Source organism: Vanessa cardui, chromosome 25, assembly GCF_905220365.1.
Source record: "Vanessa cardui chromosome 25, ilVanCard2.1, whole genome shotgun sequence".
NCBI classification, from domain to species: domain Eukaryota; kingdom Metazoa; phylum Arthropoda; class Insecta; order Lepidoptera; family Nymphalidae; genus Vanessa; species Vanessa cardui.
This window is the reverse complement of record NC_061147.1, coordinates 8,439,470-8,466,734: the sequence shown is the minus strand read 5'-3', so window position 1 is coordinate 8,466,734 and position 27,265 is coordinate 8,439,470. Positions and strand designations below refer to the sequence as shown.

Genomic DNA, 27,265 nt, shown 5'->3' with positions numbered 1-27,265 from the left:
AGGGTATAACTTTGTAAAAATTGGCATACGGATTGGTGGAGGCACTGTCATGCTGGTAAAATTCAATGCCACCACGGAGAATGGGAAACCTTAGATTATTTTTTTCTTTACTTAATAGATATTACAGTGTCCTGGTTTCCTGGTAGATAGACTGGTCCTGATGTATACAGGAATACCTAAGAAGAATACAAGGACACCAGGAGTGTCCTGGTATTTTTCTTCTTCTAGTGAGATTATAAATTAAATCTTGTAAAGTCATATAAATAGTTTAGTAAATCGGTTTACAATCGGCTACCACATCCAAGGTCATTCACAAATATCTACGAAAGAAAGCTGAATTGATGATTACCTTCTTTTTATAATGTTTACCCAAATCGAAAAGATTTTTTTTCAATCAGCATTTTTTCCACTTTCCTTTACGAAAGAAATTCTTATGTAATGTCAATTCAAGGTCATTTATTTACCTTTTTCATCTCATGCTATTGGAATTCATAATAGAGCGTTCTTCGTTGAAATTGTTTTAGTCATTAATACCAAAATAGCTGCAAATCTATTCGCATACTATCATAAAGATATAAAGAAGTTGTTCCTCTTGTTTTCGTCTCCTAACTTTGTTTTTTGTCGTTAAATTTGACATATGATGTGTTTATACAGAGATAGGTATAGTACGACACAACTTAGATATTAGTAGTTAGGTAGTAGCATCGGCAAAATTCGTAAAACCGATCACCTCTAAATTAAGTAAGCTATCAAAAATTATCAATATTTATTTCTTATGTGAATATGATCTTTACACAAACGTAATAACTTGTAATATCATATGACCTAATATATTCGTCAATTTGACACGCCGGCGGTAGCGGCGAATAGCGTCGAATGGCGCGATAGGGAGCTATTTCTATTGGTTGTGTAAATCGACAGTAATCGTTTTTATTGAATTTGCCGATGCTACATCTAAGTTGTGTCGTACTATATCTTTTTATTTATTTGGGAACCATTGGTGATAAGTGTTCACTACCTTTAAGAACTTCAGGCCATTCTTATGTCGCCAATGTGTCACAAACTTTTGAAACGAGGATGTTATGTCTCTTACACATTCAGTGACTTTGGCTCAAACGACCCAAGAACACTATATTTGGCGGTAGAAATAGTCATGAAAGGATGACATACCTTAATGATTACAAAGACCATGTAAATCTCAATGTTTGATGGCAATAATTTCCCTCCAAATTAATGTTTGAAACTTATGCCAGTATGAATGTATATTTTTCAAAGCATTAAGATCTATAGATTCAAGAATATGCCGAATAAATAATCATAGTATTACAAGAAATAGCTCGAATGGACATATGAACTCATCTACCGAATTTTTATGTGGGTAATTTACCTTTGATTCTCCTGTTTGGTCGTAAAGGAATAAATCGTGAAAAACCATACACCCGATGAAAGTTCAGATTATAGCAGCGTAGTGGAATAACCACCAAATTAGAGGAAATAAGATCATATTTGGGAAATTTACGGGCAGACTTTTATTTTACTTAAGCCAAACTCAAGCAAAGCGAAAGCAGGAATCTTACAGAATTCATAATCTTAATTCATACCCTGTAATGTCAAAAACCTTTTAATAATTCAGCTTCCTCAGTTTTTCTCGTCTTATACCTACGAACGTTTTTGGCACTTATTAAAACAGTATTCATTTCAGTACATGTATTTGTACGATTTCATGTGTCAATTAATCTACCATAAATTAGCTCGTTAAGTTACGAAAGAACCTCTATTTATTCTTATCTAATATTTGATCTGAGAAGTTTGGTTATCGTCTTAGAAAAAATGAGTATTGTTTTATTCAAAATCATTTTGGTACTCATTTGATATTGCACCTCATACAATTCGGCCACAAATCAATTTCAGGCGGAGTTTTAGTGATAATAACAGAGGTACCATTAAGATAATTAGCGCGCCATTTTGTATTAATTATGTCCCCTTGAATATTATAATTAAAAACCAAGGCTTTTATTTTTAAGTAATACTTATTATACAGATAGGTCAGTCTTCCGCTTTGGTATTTAAAACGTGACTCTTTAACAACAACAACAGCAGCAGCCTGTAAATTTCCCACTGCTGTAGCAGAATTTCTATGAAATGAGACTCATGCACGTTTCCTCACGATGTCTTCCTTCACCGCCGAGCTCGAGATGAATTATAAACACAAATTAAGAACATAAATATTCAGTGGTGCTTGCCTGGGTTTGAACACATAATCATCGGTTAAGATACACGTGTTCTACCCACTGGGGCATCTCGGCTCTTTAACACTTTTGGTTAATCTCTCGTCTTGTATTTAATACTCGAGTTGAGGTGATCTTTGCCCAGCTTACACTCATCCAATAGACGTATCATATGTCGTGAGTCGTGACCAACAAATCGAATTCCGAGAGATCTTGACATTTATTTTTTGGTACTATATTCTACCCTGGCTGTTAATTTGAGCAAGTCTCTGATCCTTTGACACAGACCAAAATTTGAAATATAAAATATTTTCTGTAATACCTGTATATTTCAGAATGTTAATTTTACGATAAGAATTAGCTATCAAATCAGTAGATATAACTATAAATTATATAACATTAATCGCGCAGGTGTGCTCGGTATTTCATTGCAAATAATTTACTTATCCGTTAACGCTAGTATGGAGCTTGCACTTTGCAGATTCACACTTAATCAGCTTCAGCTAAATTGCACAATTATAAGTTATGGCGCCCTGGTACTTCCGTTGCTTGTATTTTATACTGTGGCTATATTATATAATGCTTTATTTATACTTACACAAACTTGCACATAATTTTGCATCAGAATCCAAGTCTAAAATATCTTGTACCAAGTTATGACAACCTGGTACGATTTTTTTTATTTTTTTATTTCATTGTATAGGTTGGCGGACGTGCATATGGGCCACCTGATGGCAAGTGGTCACCATCACCCATAGACAATGACGCAGTAAGAAATATTAACTATTCCTTACATCATCAATGTGCCACCAACCTTGGGAACTACGATGTCCCTTGTGCCTTTAGTTACACTGACTCACTCACCCTTCAAACCGGAATACAACAATACTGCGTACTATTGTTTGGCGGTAGAATATCTGATGAGTGGGTGGTACTTACCCAGGCGGGTTTGCACAAAGCCCTACCACCAAGTAAACGAGCGTGCACTTATTTAAATATTTAGGAAGCTATGCTACTTTTGGCGCCGGTAATAGCTAAAAGGAAAAAAAAACGGTATATTTATAGATTCGTCATGTCTGTATGTCACATGTAACTTCTACTTTTTTATATTTTATCCAGAGACATGAAACTACACAAAGGTGCTCTATGAACCGCCAATAAAGTGTCACGTCGCCCGAAATTATTGGAATGAACTCCACGCCTTATTATTTTACAATTATTGTTTCATTACGAATTTAAATTGGGAATATTTTAATGTGTAATAAGTGTTACATGAGCCGAGATGGCTCATTGGTTAGAACGCGTGCATCTTAACCGATGATTTCGGGTTCAAACCCAGGCAAGCACCACTATATATATATATATGTGCTTAATTGTGTTTATAATTCATCTCGTGCTCGGCGGTGAAGGAAAACATTGCGAGGAAACCTGCATGTGTCAAATTTCATCGAAATTCTGCCACATGTGCATTCCACCAACCCGCATTAGAACAGCGTCGTGGTATATGTTCCAAACCCTCTCCTTAATGGAAGAGGAGGCCTTGTCCCAGCAAAGGGAGAGAAATTTACAGGATGTTACTTTACTGTTATGACATTCATTTGTTTTCATTTGCACTTGACTTTAGAATAGCATCAAGTTGTACTTCATTTGTTTCTAGCTACAGGTAAAACCGCGTGAAGTAATTAGATTGATAACACTCATAAAGCCGAGATATTAACGTGAGCGCCTGTCACATTGATAGCTATATAATGTTTACGTGTCTTCCATTCCGCGTCTGTTTCAAAATGTTTACATTTCAAAACAGTCTAGTGTCTGCCTCTGTTATTTCTGAAGCACATATCCTAACAATTTATGATACCCTGGTACCATATTGTGTCATAATTACGTTTCTGTTTCTTGCTTCAAAGTTAAGTGCCGCTGCTAAAATATGAAAAGTTTACAAAAGAGAAATACTGTTCTATTTTTAAAAAGAGAGTCAATAAATCTTTTGACGTTTAAAAACAAAACATCATTAGGTTTTATTATTGTCAGATAACGTTATTACACACGTTTGCCGAGTATATGATATTTTATTAATTTTTAATCTGTGTTTTTATAGTTTCCAATACGATGTCGGTATCGGACGAGGATAGCTGACAGTCACCAGTCGACACCATGTTCTATTTTAACACATTCTCGACAAAATCGTTCCGATTCGGCCATTTTGTTCCATAGCTTCGCGCGGAAAGATTATTATGGCAGACTATTATAGAAAACTTTATTTAATGTATCTATTATATTTGAGACGCAAAAATATTACAAAGGATGTACTTGATACATCCAATTATGGAAGCTAGATATTTCGTTTTGTATTTATGTTTTCTTACAAGGGGATGGTAAGGAGTTTCTATAGTTCTTAAATATTATTAAAAAATGCGCAAAATTAAGATTATTTGAAAACAAACCTAGATAACAGAACACAGAACAGACAGAACCTAATAAGAAATAAACATTTCAAATAGTTTTTACTTTGAAAAATAAACATTAAAATAAAGTCTTACATAATTTGGTCCCATACGTATTTCATACAATTTAATTCTTTCGATATCGGATCGGCGCCCGACACTTATGTATATAGGATCGGATATGTGGAAACGCTCTTACTCTTGCTAATGGTATTGGCATTCGTCGAGCTGTCTGAGAAGTAGTCACATTGTGACATTTAGCGCTAATTATGTCGAAATTCTCGACACTAAAATAAATAAATAAAGGTTTGTATGTATTTTATATAAATATTGGACAACATCACATACATTACTCTGATTCCAATGTAAATAGCTAAAGCACTTGTGTTATGGAAAATCAGAAGTAACGACGGTACCACAAACACCCAGACCCGATTTTTTTGCTGGAAAAACGCTTTACGCGTTTCCCACACGTGACGAAAAAAGGGATATGTGGGTCTCCCCGGGTTTAATTTTTTTTTTTACTCATAACTACAAATATACTTTTGTATATTTATAGTTATGTAAAATTTTCTTTTAAAGACGGTGTAGGAGTGTTTGTTATAACCTCAAATGAGTCAATCTAAGAACAAATACTTTAAAGGCAGACTACCTTTATAAACCAAAATGATCACTTTGAACATGATTTATTCGCCCACGTGCGTATGACGAACTGTTTACATCAACCGAGATGCGTTCGCTTTCGTACTTTGTAAACTACATCTTTAAACATTTTATGACGCCCTGGTACTACGCGCTGGCTGTTTATAACTAATACACTAGAAAATTTTATGTTTGTCGGCTTGTACTGGGTTTCCGACTAAATTGAAATTTCCAAGAAACAGTTTGTTTAACTTTCAGTTAATTTGAAAGAGTTTTTTTTGTTTCTATTTTTTTTTTTCTAAAGTTAAAAGCTTCTATTAGGATGATCACGTATGTATATTTGTATGTACAGTCGGGGTAAAAAAAGGCTCGTCACCTTAAGAGCTACGCATTATCACGTGTTTTATACATATGGCTGTATGCCTATTGATATCATAAAACAAATTCTAGATCCAGTTTTTTCCGACCCCGTACACAAACGAAATAGCTTTGAATATTTTTGCACAAATAAATCTATTCATATACAAATTTCTTTAAATATTTATCGTGTACATACGACATAATATGTGTTATTTAGTTTATTGTTAATTAAAGATTTTAGTATCTTATCATAAATTTCATCTGCGCACTCGAAACAGCCATATTTTTTTCTTTTAATAATAACTCTAGTTACCACTTATTAGTTTGTCGTCAGGCAAAAAAAATACGTCATATCCTTCCTAGGGTTCCAAATTTTTTTATATATATTAAATTTCATCAAATTTGATTTAGGCGTTTGTTATTAGACAGACAGATTTAATTATCACATTTGAAGTATGATTGTAAAAAAAAGTAAAGTAACAGCCTGTAAATTTCCCACTTATGGCCTCCTCTCCCATTAAGGGGAGGGCTTGGAACATATTCCACCACGATGTTCTAATGCGGGTAGGTGGAATGTACATGTGGCAGAATTTCAATGAATTTAGACACATGCAGGTTTCGCGATGTTTTCAAAGCCGAGCACGAAATGAATTATAAACACAAATTAATCACATATATACATATATAGATGTACGCATTCTAACCACTGGGCCATCTCGGCCTTATGATTGTATGATATTGATTTTATTTCACATACATTTTAACAAAGAACCAATAATATTTCGACGTACACTGTTAATGGCTATTTTCATATCTCGAACGAACTATTCCCTCGTCGTAAACAAAGTTATTAGGTAAGTCTGAAGGAAATTTAATTTCCGTTTTCTTGCTTCTTTCAACAATGAAAATTCTTTCAATGTTTAAATATAAATCGAAATCGAAATATTCTTTATTCAAATATCGCAAGTCTGGAATCGTTATGTTACAGGATTCCATTGGATTGAGCAAAAATTGAGTCGAGATGGCTCAGTGGTTAGAACGCGTGCATCTTAACCGATGATTGCGCGTTCAAACTCAGACAATCACCGCTGATTCATGTACTTAATTTGTCTTTATAATTCATCTCGTGCTCAGCGGTGAAAGAAAACATCGTGAGGAAACCTGCATGTGACAAATTTCATAGAAATTCTGCCACATGCGTATTCCACCAACCCGCATTAGAACAGCGTGGTCGAATATGTTCCAAACCTTCTCCTCAAAGGGAGAGGAGGCCTTTAGCCCAGCAGTGGGAATTTAAAGGCTGTTGTTGTTGTTTTTGTTGAGCAAAAATTCCAAACCGTGCTTTATATATAACTAGGGTTTATGTATCAAATCGTATTAAGACATAATGATGATCAGAAATGTAAGTAATAAAATTGGAGTGTCTGTTTGTAATATGAAAAGAATATAACAAAATATATTTTTTTACAAATTTTGTCTGTCTGCCTGTTGCGGCTGATCTCTAGAACGGCTACACCGATTTTGACGGGACTTTTACTGGCAGATAGCTGATGTAATAGGGAGTAACTTAGTACTTTTATTTTGGAATTATATATTAAATTTCATTTTAATTCAAACGCCTACGAAGCCGCAGGCATGGTGAGTTCGTAATATATTTTTTCGATAGTCACGTGTTCTTCTACGTCATAGTGACGTTGCCATGCCAGATTGTATGATAAAAAACAATTATAATTAAACTTTTTGGTGCTTTGACATATACTATTTTAGTTTTAAATTTCACTTCACTATCACATAGTATAAAACAAAGTCCCTTTCTCTGTCCCTATATATGCTTATATCTTTAAAACTACGCAACGGGTTTTGATGCGGTTTTTTGTAATAGATAGAGTGATTCAAGAGGAAGGTTTTTGTTTACAATACGTGGATGATATAGTAAAGAAACACTGATAATTTTAGAAGTTTGTAATGTGATGAATGTACAAAAATCTGTAGTATATTTAGTATAAGTATTCCAACAGTGCGAAGCCGGGGCGGTTCGGTAGTTGATGTTCTCACGATAAAAAATAAATAAAACCTCAATAAACTTTTTGATGCTTTGACATATACTATTTTAGGATTGATTTTCACGTTTTTCTGTCTAATTCTGCTTTACTTTCACCTGCTATTCAAATGAAACATGATGTTTTAGTGGTGCATATTCACGTAAGCGTACAGAATACAACGTATAGATAAACTATCATTTTGTTAATAGTATCCCCAGGATCTTAGACCGAAATCCTAATAATCCGAGACCAGGAAACAGTTAAAACGAATCAAAATCAAAATCAAAATAAACTTAATTCAAGTGGGCCTTTACAAGCACTTTTGAATCGTCATTTAACAATTAAGTGAAACTACCACCGGTTCGGAAAGTAGATTCTACCGAGAAGAACCGGCAAGAAACTCAGTAGTTACTCTTTTTCAACCTTTAAAAAATACAGTCATGTTAGTTAATACAATTATTTAAATTAATATATCCTGCTTAGAAGTCAACGGGTATTAATTCCACGCCTTTTTATCATCTACAAAATCTTGTATCGAATAAAAAAATGTGATACTATAGCGGGCGATTTCTGGACGAACCAGGAAGGAACAACTGACGGCCCGTTACCGTGAACGGGACGTTGGAATAGTCGAGTCTGGACACGCGTAAAAAGAACTATGGCGTCCACTCTTGCGCAGTTAATTATTATTGGTCTTATCTCAGTTGTTTTGTTAAAATTATTGATTATTTAATTACAGTAAAGTGTTAATCATTTAAATCTTAACTAATGAGTTTCTTGCCGGTTCTTCTCGGTAGAATCTACTTTCCGAACCGGTGGTAGCTTCACTTAATTGTTAAATGACGATTCAAAAGTGCTTGTAAAAGCCCACTTGAATAAAGTTTATTTTGATTTTTGATTTTGATTTTGAATCGTTATTATTATTTACACACCGCTATAATACTCTGGTTTTTTTAAGCAAATATTTTTTTCTATTAAATGGAGTTTGAACTACATTGTGTAGACAAAGTCTCTTGTGTATTGAGTTGGATATTGTTTATTTATTGCAATCGTTTCGTACCGATAGAGAATTGGAAATTATATTGAAATTCAAAAGTTTTGGCAACATTTTTCACACGTTTATTTTTCCTATACATGTTTTACAAATACAACACTTTTATTATTCGAAAAATATAAATAATAAAATGTCATTTTTAGGCAACAAATTTATTTATTTCTAAATATTTATAGAATACTAGTTGAACCTATTGCTTTATTTGCAATGTATATAACACAGACTTCCAACCTTCGGTTTAGGAAAGGATTTTTTAATATAAATATTACGAATTATTAATGCTCTGTCTTCGGAAGTGTGTTTTTATTACATTATAAAAAATAAAAATGTAAAGAAAACTAAACTATTCTTTTATAGACATATTGCAATTCTAAATGAACTTTTGTACATTCAAATGATTTTGGTGCTAAATGTTGATGAGACTTGCAGTTTATAATGAAATAAGTTCAAAATAAAATCTGTCATAGGTTTGAAATTTCTAAAATATATTTTAAATGAACACGAAATTTCGCGTGTGACCTACTATTTTTTTTCAAATGCCATTTGAATTAAAAAAATAACAACATATAAATCTAAACAATATTGTAAACAACAGTATTGAGTGTTAAATTTATTAACATAAGAACATAAGAATTAACAACATTAAATGCTTAAATAAATATATACAAATATGAACTAAAACTAGTTACTGTATAAATGACCGTGTGGAATGGTGGCAAGAATGCTAGCAGCATTTCCCCGTTGAATCGCAATTCCGATCCTCTGGGCAAAAAACGAACCAGCCCTCATGTCACCAGTTGAGGCAATGAGGCGAGGTGTTATACTTTTGATGAAGCTTTTTGCACCATTACTCCAAGGGCCAAGCCAACAGTATTTAGAAAGATGGGGAAAGGACATAACACTTTGCCCTTACGTAATGATAACATCACTGGCAGTTTGCTTTACTCTGAAAAACTTAATAGAACTTCGTTTCAAAAAAACATATTAATAAATATCAAAATTATCACATTTTGTACTAAGGATGTACCGCGATTAAATAGTTTTGAGCCGTCGTGTAATGATAATTGGGAAAGTTTCACAGTGTCTCACACAGCGGGTTAATATAACGATTTAAGCCAAGGGTCCCACTGGGAGAGGTGAACGGCAGGTAATTATTTACATTTAGAAATTGTGCAAATATTATTCAGTGCAAGATTATGCAGACGATAAAAATGCGTGAAATTAATACTTGTTGACTTCTAGGCAGGATACATTATATAATTGTAATTAACTAACATGACTATATTTTTTAAATTTTTTTAAATTCTTTTTTTGTATTTTATTAATTTTGTGTTACTTTCTTTTTTTTTGTGTTTTGTTTGTGGTGTGCAGTAAAGAATAATTCATTCATTAATATTTTTAAATGGTTAAAAATAGTTTCTTGCCGGTTCTTCCCGGTAGAACCTACTTTCCGAACCGGTGGTTCTTCAATTAAAATTTTTATTAAATGACTATTCAAAAGTGCTTGTGAAAACCTACTTGAATAAAGTATATTTTTATTTTGATTTGTGAAACTACATGAAGCAAAGCAATGTTTTAGAGGAACATAATAAAGTTTTGTGAGGACAACTACATTTATTATAGAAAAGAAAGTATACGTCTATCATTCCCTCCGCAATGCGCCGTGACGGTTTAAGTAATAGAGTCTTCTTATTTACTGCAAGGAGACGAAGAGATAATAAATATCCGTCTTGATAAATGGTCGGTTTTTTCTCAATAGTAAACAGACTGGTAAAGGAGCTTGATGGTGGTAAGTGATCACTTCTATCTTATCATCACTTACAACACCAATGCCACACCAACCTTGGAAACTAATATTTTTGTTGTATACCTGTAGCTACACTGGCTCACTCATGTTTCAAAATGGAACTAAACAATACTAAGACTTTATTGTGGATGTTATTCATGGGCTTAGCCTTTTGTGTCAACCTTAGCTGACCTGCTTACATGATCCAAAAACCATGGATTTCAATAATGGTGATTCAAATAATAACAGTTCTGCATCTTCTGCGTGCATTGATGTTGGGACTGCTGACCATCATATCACACTAACATATGGTAGACTGACAACTGACACCGGGCTGATAATTTTTAAGCCCAGGTAGGAGCTTAGAGAGATTAAAGTCTAAATGTCTAAATATCAATGAAGTCGCTCTTCAGCTTAGGACATTATCGAATTGTGAGACGGTGTACGGGGCACGTTCGGTTTTGACGTCTAACGACTTGACGTACTTAACTGAGGACTTCGAGATAGTCGGCAGAGACGTCGTAAGTGTAGCGAGTGCATTGGTCCCGCCCATACATCACTTTCTTCGTATTCGAAGTACGAGTACTTATATATATTTCAGTTAACCAAACGTTAGCGTGATTCAGAAATTTGTTTCGTGGGGCAAAATATATATATATATAATATATAAATATATATATTTAAAATATATATATATATATATATATATATATTTTACATGTGTTAAGTAGTGATAGCTCTACTGGTCTTTACAGGTCGTTGGGTCAAGTCCTAGATAAAGCTTTGAGTTAACGCCTTTTCCAGCTCGAAAGTAACGTGCATCCCGAGAGTCTCCTATGCGATGACACCTCGTAAACCTTACCCCAGAACGTAGTCGGAGGGATGACACGCTTATGTATTTGAAGTATCGAGACCTTATATACATTTCAGTTAACCAAACGTTAGCGCGATTCAGAAGTCATTAAATAATTTGTTTCGTGGTGTGAAATATTACATAAAATATTTGACAACGCATTTACTTAATGTTAGGTCACATATGTGTGTCATTTAACTTAATAACCAGAATGTACATTACATAAAACTGTGAGGATCTTGGGACGGTTTGATAGCGAGCTTAAGATAATATCTTAGTCCTAATTACTCTCCGAGATACTATTACGGAGATCTCGACTTGGTAATAAAAACAAATTTGCAACACAAAATAAAGACTTTGAGTAAAAGTGTAGTAGAATATTTAATCTTTATCTATATATTTAAAACAACAAGTCCTGACCGGCTGACTTATATATATTTGTATAATAAACGGGATACCACTTATTGATTAATCACGAAATCTCAAAAACTAAAACCTCAAAACATGAAATTTGAAAGATATAGGATAGGATAGGGTGCAGATATTCGTTAAGAACAGGTTATACCAAACTTTCCCTAAGGGGGTAACATTTGAGTTGGAGGTTATATTTTATAAATTTCGCGCAGGTATAACTGCACGTTCAGTTATATATATATATGTATAATAGTTATTGAACTATGATAATACTGTATAACTTATAAGCCACAATGGCTTGATACCTAGAATACAAGGAGTTGAACCGAAACTGGGCTTACAAGCACAATTTTTCATACCCTTCATTATGTGATTGTAATACGTCTTCCTCTGATGTTAATTGTATGGATGAATTATGGCACATGTACAGACAGACTCATGTTAAATTAGCCGGATGAAATAAGCTTAAAACGTAAATCACACGCTACTTTGTGACCATGAATATAACGTAGACGTGTTTGAATAGAAATTGATCCGTCAATAAATATGAAAACTTTTAAACAGAGCTATGAAAGATTTGTTTATACCCTGTATTGTAGAGTTATCGTGAGACGCATCAACATTTCATAAGAGATGAAAACATACGTGTGAATCAAACCTTATTAAAATAACAAAAATCTGAAACGACCTTTACCAAACAAACTAACTTAAACAATACTATCTACTAATAATATAGTGACGTAACAACCAATAACCTCGATAAGCGATATTGAATTCAAACATAATATATATAAAGAGCTATTTACTTGATGGTAAAACGATTCCCATAGCCTGTAAGCATGCGGAAACATAAAATTTTCGCCAGCGCTGTGATTTTATAATGCGTTAAAAAATGTAATGGATTGTTTATTTTTTTATACATTTTTAATATTGCCTCGAAGTACTCGTTTATTTTTATTACATTAATGTAATATTTTTCTGCTTGTTTTATGTTTTTATTAACGATTATGGCGTAAGTAATAGTTTATTTGTAACTATTTCATATTCACTTCTCGTGTAAGTAATTTATATTTAGTTAATTAATATTTTAATTGTATTATGTTATTTTGAATGTGTATTCTGTTGTTGTAACCACAGTAAATTTTGCTTTGGTCTTTGATAATATATTTACAATCATGAGAAAAATAGACCGTTGATCAAAAAGGCATATATGTAATTTAATAAAAAACATAGCGTTTTAAGGTTATGTTTTGTCAGGTGTCAGGCAAAAAAAGTAAACTATGATCTTTCTTGGATTCATGTTTGCTTGATACCAAATTTCATCAAATTCGGTTCAGCGGTTTGTGTGTGCGTGTTATGGGTATAGGACAGCGATGTCCTATAAAAAAATAATAAAAGAAGTATTTTTTGTTTTCAAAATGTATATACATTTCTGTATGTATGTATGTTCTAGATACGATGTAGAAGTTAAAATCCAAACAAAAAAAATTGCCTTAATGCGTGCGTTGATTTAACGAATAGTTCAAAGAAACGCAAACGAATTATGAGCTTCATGTGTTAAGTAACTTGAATCGAAAACCATTATGAAAAGATGTACAAGACGGAGATCGCTTTGATCTCTGAATAATTGACTCCAATTCTACGTCTTTTATAAACGATAGTAAGTAATACTTTCAAACCTACGAAATTATGCATTAAATTATGTTTATGCAAAGGGATATGTGTTTTAAACTCACTTCCTGTGTGAGTGAGTTCTTTAACGAAGTTCTTTTATCCCTACTCTAGCATTTTCATCTCATCTAGACGCTTATATCTTAATTTAATTACGATTACTTGCAAACAAATTTAAGTTAAGGGTATTTGAATATATAAATTAGTACGGATGGTTTTTAAGGGTTCCGTAGCCAAAGAGTGAAAATGGGACCGTATTACACTAAGACTTTTTGCTCATTCGTCTGTGTGTCACCAAGCTTGTATATCGAGAATCACTGTAGCTTTCTCGCTATAATAAAAAACAAAATAAAATCAATATTTAAACGCCATTTTTGCCTATTTTTGATCAATACCAATAAGTGTGTGTACCTGTTGTTTACAAAGTCAATGGTACGGAACCATGCGTGCGCAAGATCGCACTTAGATATACTTAATACCCAAAATTTAGGGAAAGACAAACCATAAATCGATTGTCTTTTTATATTCATATATTGCAAATTAGTATATATTAAAACATATAAACTAATTTGAAGATTTTAAGAGAATTTAAGATAATTATGATAATAAAAAATAATTATGTATATATATTATATGTATATATTTCTGTTTCGGATAAAATAAATTGTTCGATATCATACTCAATATACATTTATTTTTCAGATACGGTGACATGGTGCCAGGAACGATCGCCGGTAAGATCGTGGGCGGTGTTTGCTCCCTGTCCGGTGTGCTGGTGATAGCTCTACCCGTCCCTGTCATCGTCTCCAACTTCTCGAGAATCTACCATCAGAACCAGAGAGCTGATAAGAGAAAGGCTCAGAGGGTGAGGAATATTGCTTTACTTACTAGCTTTGAGACGCCACTTCATACGAGTTTGAATTTAACAAAAAAGTTATTGTTCATTTCGAAGATTTAAGTGTACTAACTATACTGTGTGTGAACTACTTAATTCAGAATTAATAAATTCTGAATTAAGTAGTTTTTGTGATATTCAAAATCAAAATAAACTTTATTCAAGTGGGCTTTTACAAGCACTTTTGATCATTTAACAATTAAGTGAAGCTACCACCGGTTCGGAAAGTAGATTCTACCGAGAAAAACCAGCAAGAAACTCAGTAGTTACTCTTTTTCAAAATTAAAAAAAATACAGTCATGTTAGTTAATACAATTATTAAAAATTAATGTATCCTGCCTGGAAGTCAACAGGTATTAAATTCCACGCCTTTTTATCATCTACAATATCTTGTATCGAATAATACGCCTTCTTTACCAATGTATTTTTTTATAAACGATTTGAATTTACGAGACGGCAAAGTTAAAAATGTCTGCGGAATTTTATTAAGTCGTTGGTGGGAAATATATAAAATGTATGCAGAGTGGTGGCATAAAAGTAGCCTAAGAAACTCTTTATTACCTCAATTATCCGCCAGTGAAAGTCCCGTCTAATTCGGTCCAGCTGTTCCAGTAATTAGCCAGAACAATCAGACAGACAGACAAACATTTTATTTTGGTATATGTACCGTACACCTACACACAGAAACTGCTTGAAATTTGCACAAAATGTCAAATGTCATAATTAAATGAGCCGAAATGACCCAGAGGCTAGAATGCCTGCATCTTAGCCAATGGTTGCGGGTTTAAACCTTGGCAAGTACCACTGAATTTTCATGTGCTTAATTTGTTTTTATAATTATTATCATTCGGCGGTGCAGGATATCCTGCATGTAACATTTCAATGAAATTCTGCCACACGTGTCTCCACCAACCTGCATTGTAGCACCGTGGTAGTTTAACCTACACTTTCCACCAGCCTTTCTCCTCAAAACGAAGAGGATTCTTTAAAAAGCATCAAGACATTTACAGGAGGTTACTTTTATTAATATTTTGTATTTGACAATATTACTGATCGTTGCAACATAATTGTGTTATACACTCATGTGTTACTAAAGAATAATGCAGCGTTACATTAAACAGAAACATCCATCGTTGCTAAAATCTCCAAATTAAAAATTGTCAAAACTAAGACATTTTTTGTCATATATTCATGCATATCGCAACCAATCCACTCAAGGACTGCATACTATCCTGTTACAAATTTACTATAGCCAAAGCACTCTGTATTACAGTCTGACTATCTCTGTAGTCAACTACAGAGAGGTGACTAACCTATACACGAGTAGTCTATTCCATCTTAGCACGTGGTGAGCTAATTAAGAAACTTGATTTACGTCATCCGAATTAAACACATCTATCAATCAGGAATGTAAATCCATCAAAGATCGCAGTAGCAAACAACTTCAGCCCAAGAGTTTTTTTAATAGAAGATTTGTGCATATTTGGTCAAACGTTTGCCAAAATCAAGGCCAACCAATTATGTAATTTTAAACTTAAAGATTTTATTTATAATGTATGAAGGTAAACGATTCAACTGACAGTAAGCGATCACCATCACTACAGGCATTGGAGCTATATGTAATATTAACAATTCCTTACATCGTCAATGCGCCAAACTTGGCAAATAAGATGTAATGTCCCTAGTGCCAATAGTACACTGGCTTATGTACCCTTCAAACCAAACCATCACAGTGTATTGCTACTGCCAAGACTTGTAGTACTTACCCAGACTTGGAAAAACCTCTTTCACATCTCTAAAGAGTAAGTAGTCTCCTTATGAAACTATACTGTTACCATCAAAACCCAGACTAGTCCTAAAATTTGAACCGGAATCTAGCCAATCCCGAGAGCATCACTTGTTAATTATATCTACAATATTCAAAGCCAAAAAAAAAAGTAACCAGATGCTCCTCTTGTTATATTTATTAGCTTCAATTAATAACATTAATTAATCTATCATTCACAGTACTTTCTCTTAGAGGTTGACATTTTGAATGATACTACCAACTAATGCCAAATTGCTCGTTCTAATTCCAGAAAGCTCGCCTCGCTCGCATCCGTATCGCTAAGGCTTCATCTGGCGCAGCATTCGTGTCTAAAAAGAAGGCGGCGGAGGCTCGTCTCGCTGCCCAGGAGTCCGGGGTGGAGTTAGATGACGCTGGAAGAGATGAAGATATATTCGAGTTGCAGCATCATCATCTGTTACGTTGCTTGGAACGTACAACGGTATGTTTGATGGTCTATCTATTGTTACTGTAGACCGATATAGAAATTCACAATGTACTGATGTCACAAATGTTACGTCACTCTTGAAAATGCTTTAGGAGCCCTAATCCACTTATGCACACGCTGCAAATCCGTGTAAAATTTACGCGCCATTTTAATTTTTTTTAAAGACGTCAATTTCTGTTACACTAGTAATCATTGTAGTAATCATCGCGCTGTTCTTAAATGTCTGACAGAAATTACGCGATGTATTGCAGCGCCTTATTCCAATTATTCATATCGATTACTTTTTTTATCGGACAACATCACATACATTACTCTGATCCCAATGTAAGTAGCTAAAGCGCTTGCGTTATTAAAAATTGGAAGTAACGACGGTACCACAATCACCCAGACCCAAGACGACATAAAAGAATAATAAACGTTCTACATCGACTAGACCCGGAATCGAACCCGCGACCTCAGAGTGGCGTAGCTATGAAAACCTGTGTATACACCACTCGACCACGGGGGTCGTCAAACCTATATTTTTTACATAATGAAAAATATTTAACATTGGTGTTTGGCTGTCTTTGTAAAATGTTTTATAGTTATTTATGTGAAGCCACTAGGAGTCACCCGTGGCTACACTGGCGTTTTAGAGTGTTGGTTGTCATGTGATAGACAAAAAAACAACCTGTTTTTTCTTGAAGTTCAAGTTTGCTTCATAAATATGAGACAACATCACATACATTACTCTGATCCCAATGTAAGTAGCTAAAGCACTTGTGCTATGGAAAATCAGACGTAACGACGGTACCACGAACACCCAGACCCAAGACAACATAGAAAACTAATGATAATCTACATCGACTCAGCCGGGAATCGAACTCAGGACCTCGGAAGTTGCGTACCCTTGAAAACTGGTACACACCACTGAACACTCGACCACGGAGGTCGTCAAAACAAATTTCATTAAATTCTTCATAACAAATTTCATCAAATTCAGTTCAGTAGTTTGGACGGGAAAGAGCGACAGACAGACAGTCAGATAGCAGTCATATAGAATTACTTTCACATTTATAATTTTAATATAGATTATTGTTTTATTTGCCATTATTTGATAAAATCGATATAAATCGACTGTTAATTGGCAACTTTTATTATATGTTATATATATGTTTTATTTTTGATAGCGAGTAAGTGTAAACAATATTTCCTTACAGGTGCCGTAATATTATCGAAGTTAAGAGAAAAAATGTAAACAAATTATTGTTAATAATTTTTATTTTATTCCTACAGATGTGTGATTATATTAAAAACGACTCTATCGAAGAAATTATAACAAAGAAATGTTAAAAAGAAACGAAGAAAATTTATTTACATTATTTCCGCCTAAGTTTTAGATGCACCACGCTATAAGCAGTATCGATTTACAGTTAAGTGCTTTGATAAATACAGAGAAGTCATTATATGGGGGCACGTGTCTCATAAGTTCATTGACCTCAATTTCAGGACCGTGAGTTCGTGGAAATGGAAAATCCTTACAATGGCGCGGCTAAGCGACCCGGCTCGCCATCGCCGCTGGCGTCTCCCGCGCACTCCGGCCGAGCCCCTGCGCTGCTTGCTTGCTGCGCTCGATGCGGTTGCTGCCCACAAAAATATCAGGTACAGTCTCATACTGAACATAATTACAACATAAAAGCCTTATCATCAGGTGTGTATCGTATTATCTTGAAGTAATATCAGGTACAGTCTCATACTGAACATAATTACATCATAAAAGCCTTATCAGGTTTGTGTCGTATTATCTTGGAGTAAATTTTTGTATGAAATAAATTTACGAGCTTCTATATTTTGATTTGATTATTGAATCATTAATTTAGTATGTCATTACTGTATTGAAAGCAGATAGTCAATACATTTTAGTTTAGTTATCATTCATAAAAAAAACTCAAATCTTAAGATAGAGTGATATTCTGTAAGGAGTCATAGCGCTTCGCAATTTTGAAACTTACATCCTTTAAATGTTACAATGATAGTCAAAGTTACTTATCACTTTTCATAATCATTTTCTTGAGTGAGTTTCGAATTTGTTCATACAGAATAACACTACATAATTACAATTGCGAACACACAAAACACAATATAAAAATGACTCATACATACAATTAATTAAATGAATTATGTAATCAATTAAATAATACTTATTCTAGTTAAATAATATAGTATAGTATATTATTCAATATTCTGACGACAGAGGCGCCGTCGTTCAGTACGGTGCGTGAGTCCGATCGGCCTCGCCTCGTTCCCGTGTCGTGAGGTACAAAAGCACTCGTTGTCGCGTACCAATTACGTATCGTTTCTATAAAATGGTTTAAAATAAAAGGCGGGATGTCATTTAAAAAATGTCTGATTCTAAACAAAATTGGAAAAGGTATCATACATTTTTTATATGAGTCTCACCAGACTGGGTTCTATGGCCAATATATTTATTTATGTTTTATTTCACTGTTCAATACTTATGTGCTTGTTTTTATTTGAAATCAACATATTATATTTAAAAGTGTCTATGTCTAAATTGGTTGTATTCTGTTCTTGATTCCCGTTATTTGTTTCACTTTTAATTGTTTATTTGGTCATAGAAGTTGAGATTGTCAGTTCAAATACGTAATCGGGGCCCGTATGTTGCTTATGTGGCTAGACCTTCGTGTTATGTCCCCTGAGTGCTTATGAAATTTAAAAAAAAAACCTTTTGACATTTATAAAAAAAAAATTGCTTTTGCCTTTTTACGTAAGCACAAAATATTTGCTATTTGTCCGCTAGTCCACACGATTTGACCTCTGTTCTGTGACCTGTGTTGCCAGGATAAAAAACAACAGTCAGCTAAATAAACGCTTGCAAGATTTAAAAAAAATTACAAATATGTATATAAAGAAGGGCAAACATATTTCTAATTCAAATTACTATGTAACTTTAGGGAAATTGTTATGTACAAGTATTACATAACAACGAGGTAAGTATTCAATAAATTATTAATTAAAATAAAACTTCAACATATATTTCTTATAATTATGTACGACGAAAAACTATATATAATAAATATTACATATATATTTAATGAAACAGTTATGTATTACAAATATACCTTTATTTTTATTAGCTAGTATATGTATGTATATATAATGTCTACGGCTAAAAATGTCACACAGAAAATATAAATACAGATTATGCAAAATTATAAGACACAGCTCAGTCACCAATTGGCTCTGACAGGTCCTGCTTTTAGACTCGAGTAGGAAGCGATCTCGTGGCGCTCGCAGGTACACGGCGACCTCCCGACCCTCGGATACCTCAGTCTCAGCAGCCCCCAGTGAAGACCCCCTACCAGTACGTCCATCTGGTATTACCACGCAGCGATGTCCCTTCAAGATTAGCTTTACGCAATCGAAATTCAAATTTCTTTTTTCTTTTTTTTTTGTTGTTGTTGGCATAACGCTGTGTGGTAAAGACTGGAATCTTAAGGCTTTAAATGTCTGCAGGGTGTTGGCTGCTAATATGTCGCTTAATGGATATTCCTCTAAATATAAGTATTATAATTATATCTGTAATCAATGTCTGTATTATTTAATAAGCTTGCGCTGTGGTGCTGTCGTTGTAAGATTATTTTATAATTGTACGTGTATTGTAAATTTATTATATAAGTATTGTAATGTGTATTGTTAATAAGCCGCAATATTATTATTAAAAAAAAAAGAAATACACAGATTGTTTGTTTGTGGTGTTGCCATTATTAAAATATGGTAATATAAGATATAATAATGCGGTTTCTTTTTGTAAAAAGTAGATCCAAGAGTGTTGTAATTGATGAAGGATGTCGTACAAATTGTAGATATGTAGTTGCAAATGTTATTATAAACTGCAGTCGCCAACACACTGCATACATACGGCAAACACAGGGTTGCAATACAAGTGTTGTTTATTTTTTTCTACTTTTATATATCGAACGAACATAGGCACTAAAACCTTTTTGGTAGTCTTTGACATCTTTGACATGACGTTGACAGGTGACGTCTAACACAGATAATTAAACTCATAACATAACAATAGATAACACACTACACGTTACACACTGATGGGTCTACATTAATAAAGGTTTTTTTCTTTTTTTTATATCGGCATGTTTCCAGCACATATGTTACACTTTTTTCTGTACATCTGCGACTCGATCACCCTCAAGATATTTTTCTTATCATTTAGCATATATGTTGTTTGTATTTATATATTATATATTGTTATTTATGTATTCATATGTTCCCTAAAGCTTTTTCTCGATGTTGAATGCTTTCAAATTGACTCTCTCTGTTATGTAGATTAAAAAGCTAATTGGCTTGAAAGATGTCTGTTTTTAAATACCTTCTAAATAGTATATAAATTATGTTTAATATAATGTACTATTTTCAATAAAATTTATTAAATCTGTGCCACATAAAATATTATATTAATTTGTACTTCAACAGTGCCAAATACTTTCAGTCAACATAACATTAATTAAAAAAATTACAAAATTTTAAATGTTTACCCCACAAAATTAAGCAATGTACCCACATTAGTGTTGCAATATATAATATTTTTCTTTCCTTTACAGCAAGCGTGTGGTAAATACATTCCAGCGGGGAGCACGGTACAGGGTAATCAGACCGGAGTGGCAATGGACGGTACCTATCTTGTCGAAGCATCCTTCTAGGATCCGACAACTAGCGCTCATGTTGAGAGCTACGTGTGAATCAGACTTTATCATGGATTGTGTTGCCATGTATATCCTGAAAGACTATCGCGCAAATCTGATAGCAATTACTAGAATACGTGTATTATCTTGTTAATTTTAACACGATACTGCCTAATGTTTAACAGATATCATGTTTGTATGTGTTATTCTAATGGAGACCTCAGATGGACATATATCTATGTCTCCTTCTAATTAATACTTGAAGCTAATACATACGTCCACAGAAGTCGCATTATATATGTATATATTTGTCACAGCTACGGTGACGTGAATGGGCGACATTATTCAAATGGAATAAAACCCCCCATACATCGCTTCGCGTACGTTGAATAGATAAACGTCAATTTATAATAAATAGTTAGCTTCGAGTATGAGGCATGAATATGACAGTTTTGCGCATGTAGAATTACGACGTATCAAGGCTAGTGGACAATGCATTAGTGTGTGTAATAAAGATTATATATTTGAGCACACTACGATATATATACCTTTGTGCCTCTCAGGTCTCCATCAGAGTTTAACAACTATCCCAATCGTGGTTTCTTTTATTCGTATACATAGATATAAAACAGTATTAATAAGATTTTTAATGTTAATAAAATGTATGATTGGATCGAATCTCGCCCCACGAGGTTTTAAGATTTTCCGCTTCTGAAAATCGTTAGTAAAAGACAAAAAGTTAGTTTTTTGAAATTTCATTCTAGTCAATAGTTGAAATCATATCAATATTGGTAACAGAAAAATTAATATCTTAGCTATTTCTGAAGTTTTATTTGATCCACTAGGTCACTAGTGCCTTCAATGACTCATTATACTATAAACTGTAACTTACTCTGTGTTAGTGAACGATAGAAAATAGATATTCTTGTATAAAATAATCAATGGGGGCGTTTTAGGCACGTGGCACTAAATTTCTCTAGTGATTCCCAATTAGACCCAAATTGGGTCCAAAAATAGATACACTGACCCACGGGTCAAATTCGGAATATCTTCATCACCCTCTATCAATTGTTGTATATAATCTATAAATATTTAAACAGAACTCATATATATAATAAAAGAGATATAAGTATGTCTGTTTCCGCTTAAGTAAGTTACAGATTGTATACAACATAATTATGATTTTTTTTGTTAATTTAATACTCACAAATGTAAGTATCAATGCGATATGTGCTACGTGTCTAGTACATTGCGGAGTGTCGTCAACTATTTTCAATTTATGACTGGTTGAAACGCGCAATGAATTTTAAACAATGAAATTTTACGGTTGGTTTAAAATTTAGACCCCTATAATAGTTGATGTCTTATGATTGCTATAGGAAAAAGTGTTATGTATAGATACGTGAATTTATGTGGTTAAAAATAGATATTTATTTGATGATAAATGTTAATATGTAGATATAAGATGTAATTAATAAGTGTGTATTGCATTGAATGCATGTTTTTAACGTTCGGACGTTGAGAGAAGCGAGTCACTGACAGATTCATGATCGAATGTAAAGCATAACTTTGTAGTGACGAAAATTCAAAATTGAAATATAATTCTCGTTCATTTACCGTATTAACGAATAGTGTCATTGTGAGAAATTACAATAATTATCATAATTTTGACGTTAAATTAAATTTACAAGGTTATTTCAGCTGTCATTTATTTAATTGACATTGACAGATGTCAGTATCATTCCCTCAGCGGCCGGACCTTAGTAAAGAAAGTTTTTCGCAGATAATAATTGTGCATGTATTTGACAGATTTATATTATAAAAACAATTGAATGAATAATTAGTAGTTTGATAAATTGAATATGAATTAACCGTTGATCTGTGCGAAACTTGAATATATTGTAGTAAATTGTATAAACCGAATTCGATGTTGAAATGTCTCTTCCAAAAGTATTGCCACCTTTTTCTATTAAAATTTAATGAATTAAAAACTTAAATGTTAATGTTTAAGAGTCGGTTGATAGTCATTGAAATTTTCTTAAATTAAAAAAAAAATCCTATGTCTTAGTGAAGTTTGAATCTTTTTGATTAAATCGTTGAATCTTCATAATATAAATTTACTTTGAATATAGAATCTAAAAATAAACTCGATACGTTTCTAAAAGCCGTTGCGTTTCTAATTTTAAAATATGTATTCCATAAATTTAAATGATGATATTATAATGTTTTTTTTTTTTAATCTAGTCATAGAACTCCACGAAAGTCCTCACCTACACATAACGTTACCGAAACAGGTAATAAATATTAATTTAGAATTTCTTTTGTATCACTATAATAATTTTATTATACTGTTAAGCTCCTCTGTGAATTCCTCCCTGTGATTCTATGGCTGTTTAATAATGTATTATATATATTGTTATTATAATTTGATATTTTCTTATGTTTAAATGTTGATTTTATAGTAATTGTTATCGTTGTGACATGGCCTATATTATACCTTATATAAATATCTTGTCATCAGAATTTAATAAGAAAATGTCGACATTAAAAAACCTTTTGGTTTTGTAAATAAAAATATAAATTATTTTATTTCTCCACGAGCAAATGTTACCACAAAAATATGCTGTTCTACGTGTGATGAGTTTTTATTTAGACGAACGAATTGTCAAATGTATATTCGTCTCTTTTTAACAATGTTTCTTTAGTACGAGAAGGATCTCTTGGCGCTCGAATCACAAGGGGTTACCAGTTAATAAAATCACCTCAATTTCGGGGAAAATAAAAACTCTTATTATACTCGTAGAGTGTCCATGTTTAAAATAAATGGAGTGTAGCAATTATGAAACGGATTTGTGATTTACTATTATTCTTAATATGATCGTTCAGTCATTCTTTTTAAGTACGTAGACAGATAATTGAAGAGCACAAATAATACATATTGTTATTTCATAAATAAAGTGTTGAATATCAGTTAGGACGTCTGTTAATTACAGACAAAATATGTCACTATTATTTCCGCTATTGACACGCGCCAAGCGACCCTTAACGCACTGTACAAAGTATTGAGAACTTACTCTCACGTAAAAATAGATTATATATCATAACGAAAAAAAACAATTATAACGAATGTTGACAGTTTTTTTTTTAATAACCAAATGTCTATCGATAAAATTTTATTAATAAGGACACTATTTCAATTAATTTGAACTAGTCATATAATAATATTGTGAATTGATGACACCAAATTATTTGCCAAAATCATTTACATTTTAAAACATATTATTCAGAATTTTCTTTGTATTTATTTAAAATAGGTCTACACGCGACAGTAGTGGGATAATTGTTAACTGTAAAACATTATTTCTTAACTCGCAAGGGGTGAATGGAAAAAAAATATTATTCTACTGCGGCTGTATGATTCAAACCATTTGCCCATGAATGTTTAAAAATACAGTAAGGAATGTTCATAGTTTTTAAATTAAGAACACTCATTCCGAAGATTATAATTAGTTTCGTTTGACAATTATTTCGCTATTGTCATCTGAATGCAAGTTAATTATATATATAGTTTTATTTAAATTAAAATTATTAATTTATTAAATAATAATCATTGTAATTATTTCAAAGTTTTATAGATATAACAAAAAACTATCCGTAAATATAAATTTTAGTTAGCGCACATTATAGATTTTCTATCGATCATAGTTTTTATATCAGGCTGTTTCATCATTGATACCGATACGCAAGCGCACATTAAAGAATAACAATGAAATTATAAATGGATAATAAGTCTATGATGTGCATTAGCGCTTAGATTAATTAAACGTTGTATTATAAAATAAATCAATTTGAATGAAGTTATGTGAAAGAATTGAGCCGTGTTTCGATTTGATTACTATTATAGAGTAATTATGTGGTTGTGTTGGGTACTAGTCACGAAGACGTTCTTTGATATACTATGTTAACATGTGAGGACTTTTTATAAGCTACATTACATCAACGATTTTTTTTTGTTTTTATTTGTGCCAAAAAGGCACAGATTATTTCGTCAATGTCATGGACGTATGATTTGATACGGACTTATATTTTTTGACAGTTGACAGTTGGCAGCTCGCGAAACGTCAAATGCAATTGTGTGAAATGTCAGGTATAAAGAAGTGTCATTGCGTTTAGAAATAAAGTTGTGAAATAATCTTTGCCCCAATTGGGATAGATTTCTAATCAGACAATCATCACCATCAATAACGTGGTTTAAAAGAGTATGAATAAATATTACGATTGATTTTTAAGCTGGACTCACAAATATCTCTACTAACAATGGGCTAATATTTCATTATTATTGGTGTTTATAGCGGCAGCTTGACAATATTATATAAATAAGAAGAAAACTTGATGATGGATTTTACGAAACGGGATCCAAGCTGAAATATAATTGGTATGTTACTTCTTTATACGTAACGACCAATTCGTAAAATGTGTAGCCGCAGCCTTTTAATCATATAAACAACCGATGCATAAGTTCGTTGTCAAACTAGTTAAACAGAAACTAACATACGTACATACTTAATTATTAAAGTAATAATCCGCGTCCTATGATATTTCGCTCTTAAAAATTATAAATAATAATCTTTACTGCAATAATTGTACGATTAGTAGGTAATGTATGAAATAGCGTATCAACAAATCAAGAGCTTAAATCCATTATTCCACAAGAAGTGATTCGAGTATGCCGACGAAACCCTCGGAACGCGCGTGTCTCAATTCCAAAGTGACCTGTCCCATTCTGATCGCGAGTGGATTATTTACAATCATAGTTGCAAATATGTTTGACATTGATAATAATTAAATTATTTATATATTTCAAATATCGAATGCCACTTCTGCGTATTATAAATGATAATAATATAATTCCGTCAAAATAAATTATTTAAGTATGCTCAAATGTAAAAGCAATCTCTGACACCAAATTTCGCATTGAAAATGTGAATAGTCAAGAAAAAAATATCTTCCATGTTCATAAATATGATTTAATTATAGTAACACTAATTTCCAAAGTATAAAATCAAATTATTTTTTGCATTTTCTAAATTTCTAACTATAAATATTGAAGGTACACGTGTTCGTGATAAGTACGCCTTAGTGTGTCGCTGGACCAAAGGGGATGTTCTTTTGTAGGATAATAAGTAGATTAAAATGACGTTAACTTGTCGAGATTAAATGATTTTGACAGATTCGAAGTTAAAAGTGACATTGCCAGTAACGCCATCTATGATTCGTGTTGGAAAACGGAAGTTAAAAGTAATTTGACAACTGCTAGAAAAATTATAAAATTTCGTTCCATATTTGAAAACCTTTTTGTTTATTTAGCTTCATTTGTCAAACATAACTTGCTACAAATTAAAATGAGTGCTAGGCCGTTTTCTACATTTTTTGTAGTATTCTTGTATTCATAACAACATGGAATCTCACACCAGATGCTAATTTAAGTCGCAATCTAAGTGGCGTCTAATGTGAAATCTCCTTATGCTCTAAGATAATTTCTACACTTTATCGTGATTGTTTGTAATTTTTTTTTAATAACTTATTCAACTATTATTAAGTTAAAGTGAAAATTCAATTACTTTCAATAATATCTTCAGGGCAAATTTTATTCATCTAGAATGTTTTTGGGTTGGCTGCGGAACTTTAATATCAATGAAGCATTAATTATAAATTATAAAGTAACTGATTTAGAAAACAGCATTTGTGGTAAGACTTTTCAAATGTGGTAACACCCAACTGAGTGCGAAGAGTTATATTTTATGGCAGCTATCTATTCACGAATATTTTTTACAGAGTACCTTCCCATTCAAATCATCAACATTTAATAAGATGTTTGTAAGCAAATTCTTGCGTTTTAA

General features: G+C 32.7%; 1 protein-coding gene across 2 annotated transcripts in view; it reads left to right on the top strand.

Annotated features, from left to right (window-relative positions):
• The window catches only part of LOC124540511 (potassium voltage-gated channel protein Shal), a 98,773-nt gene extending 71,856 nt beyond the window's left edge, over window positions 1–26,917 (top strand). Inside the window, exons 2-6 of one of the 2 annotated variants that reach the window (XM_047118135.1) lie at window positions 14,197–14,359; window positions 16,468–16,656; window positions 18,151–18,303; window positions 19,913–20,026; window positions 21,285–26,917. In XM_047118135.1, the coding sequence (XP_046974091.1) occupies window positions 14,197–14,359; window positions 16,468–16,656; window positions 18,151–18,303; window positions 19,913–20,026; window positions 21,285–21,383 (718 nt within the window). In that variant the 3' untranslated portion in view covers window positions 21,384–26,917. The remainder of the gene's footprint in view (window positions 1–14,196; window positions 14,360–16,467; window positions 16,657–18,150; window positions 18,304–19,912; window positions 20,027–21,284) is intronic. The other variant, XM_047118134.1, reaches the window with a different exon arrangement.
• The last annotated feature ends 348 nt before the right edge of the window (window positions 26,918–27,265 follow it).